The 1,504-nt window shown below is 46.1% G+C and overlaps 1 protein-coding gene across 1 annotated transcript; it reads right to left on the bottom strand.

Annotated features, from left to right (window-relative positions):
• Window positions 1-210: 210 nt before the first annotated feature.
• LOC140750277 (uncharacterized) lies at window positions 211-1,262 on the bottom strand. The gene is made up of 2 exons (XM_073083722.1): window positions 756-1,262; window positions 211-219 (listed from the first exon to the last, which is right to left on the bottom strand). Exons 1-2 carry the CDS (start codon window positions 1,260-1,262, stop codon window positions 211-213), a joined length of 516 nt encoding a protein of 171 aa, XP_072939823.1.
• Between the last annotated feature and the right edge of the window lie 242 nt (window positions 1,263-1,504).

The raw sequence follows: 1,504 nt of genomic DNA, 5'->3' as shown, positions 1-1,504 counted from the left end.
TTACTTTACATAATACTTAGACTCTGTTCCATCACTCGTATAATTTTGTTAGCATTTTTATTTTCATTCATTATAATATGACTAAAAACTTTTTAGTCAGCGTGAGTATCGAGCAGCTTTTCAATGTTCCGCTCGGGGAATTACATTCACAAATCTCTTAAGGATGGTTTTCTGTAATGAATTTCACATGTTTGCGAGCGTTGTAAGGATTTATCGTTCCTGTTGAGACAATTACAAAATTATTTTACGGTTACTTAACTATACTTGTGACGTTATTTAGTGATTAGTCTTATAGGATAAGGAGGTGTGACAAATGGTGCTAGGGATTATGAAAAATGTCATATAAGGGCTCTAACATACGGGCGACAGCGCGCACCGGCGATCGTCAATAAGGCTTAGCACGCACCACGATTAAACGATTAAAGCGGAATAGAAATAGTTGAAAACGTAAAAATGAACACGTACTACGGTTGGCTTAATTTTATTTCAGTACCATCATGGATTACTATTACTATAGGACACAAAAAACGCGCATAAAAAGCCGCGATCGAAATGTAACTGTGGCGACCTCCCGCTACTCGTCAAGAGATGGCGCCACGAGTATTCTGAATCACGCTATCAAAGTTTTCTAAACATCTGGTATATATACAAGTTCCGAACTGAGACTGTCGGAGCACGGCCGCTCCCCGGGCATGATCACCTAGCGGCGGGAGATCTCCCTTTGCCAAAGTGGTTATCGATGATGTAGCCGCTACTTGACATGCTGGGGTGCCGAGGTCGTATATTCTGTCTGCGAGATCAGCTAGAGCGCCGAGGCAGAGGGTGGCTTGGGATGCGACTATGGGTTGCATGGCCGATGGTAGACGGCTAGTCCATATAGTGCGCAGAACGTCATGTGGCATGCCGGGGCCGGCAAGATGTTGGAGGTGTCGGAGGAATTGTGACGGTTTCCGTGAGCCAAGTTGTTCGTGCATTAAAAGTTGCATAACTTTATTTTCACGCGACACTGAGAGTCTTTTTATTAGTTCGCTTTTAAGTCTCTCGTAGCTAGGCGGTCCGGTTAGGATGTCCTCGATTTCGCCGGCGTACTGCCGATCCAGGTTACCGAACACGTGGTGAAATTTTGTTTCATCGTCCACTATATTGGCGATCTTAAATTGACCCTCTACTTGGGCGAACCATATCGAGGGCTTTTTTGGCCAGAATGGTGGTATTTTTAGGTGAATCGCGTTGGTTTCGGTCGTCTTCACGCGTTCCGCCATCTTGATAGGACGACGTGGCCGTGTGTTCACTTGTGAGCGCGCTGTGTCGGATCCGCTATCACTGGACATTTTAGCACGTGTTTGCGCGGGGTCACCACTTTGGCAAAGGGAGATCTCCCGCCGGGCTAGGTGATCATGCCCGGGGAGCGGCCGTGCTCCGACAGTCTCAGTTCGGAACTTGTATATATACCAGATGTTTAGAAAACTTTGATAGCGTGATTCAGAATACTCGTGGCGCCATC

The sequence above is a fragment of the Epargyreus clarus genome, unplaced genomic scaffold, assembly GCF_041222505.1.
Source record: "Epargyreus clarus isolate Ecla_fem2 unplaced genomic scaffold, WU_Ecla_fem_2.2 ptg000019l, whole genome shotgun sequence".
Lineage (NCBI taxonomy): Eukaryota > Metazoa > Arthropoda > Insecta > Lepidoptera > Hesperiidae > Epargyreus > Epargyreus clarus.
Note: the sequence above shows the minus strand (reverse complement) of the source record. Positions and strands in the feature narration are given on the sequence as shown.

What these genes read in the sequence shown, in the direction of transcription:
- LOC140750277 (XM_073083722.1), bottom strand. Translation starts at nt 1,262, where the DNA reads ATGGCGGAACGCGTGAAGACGACCGAAACCAACGCGATTCACCTAAAA.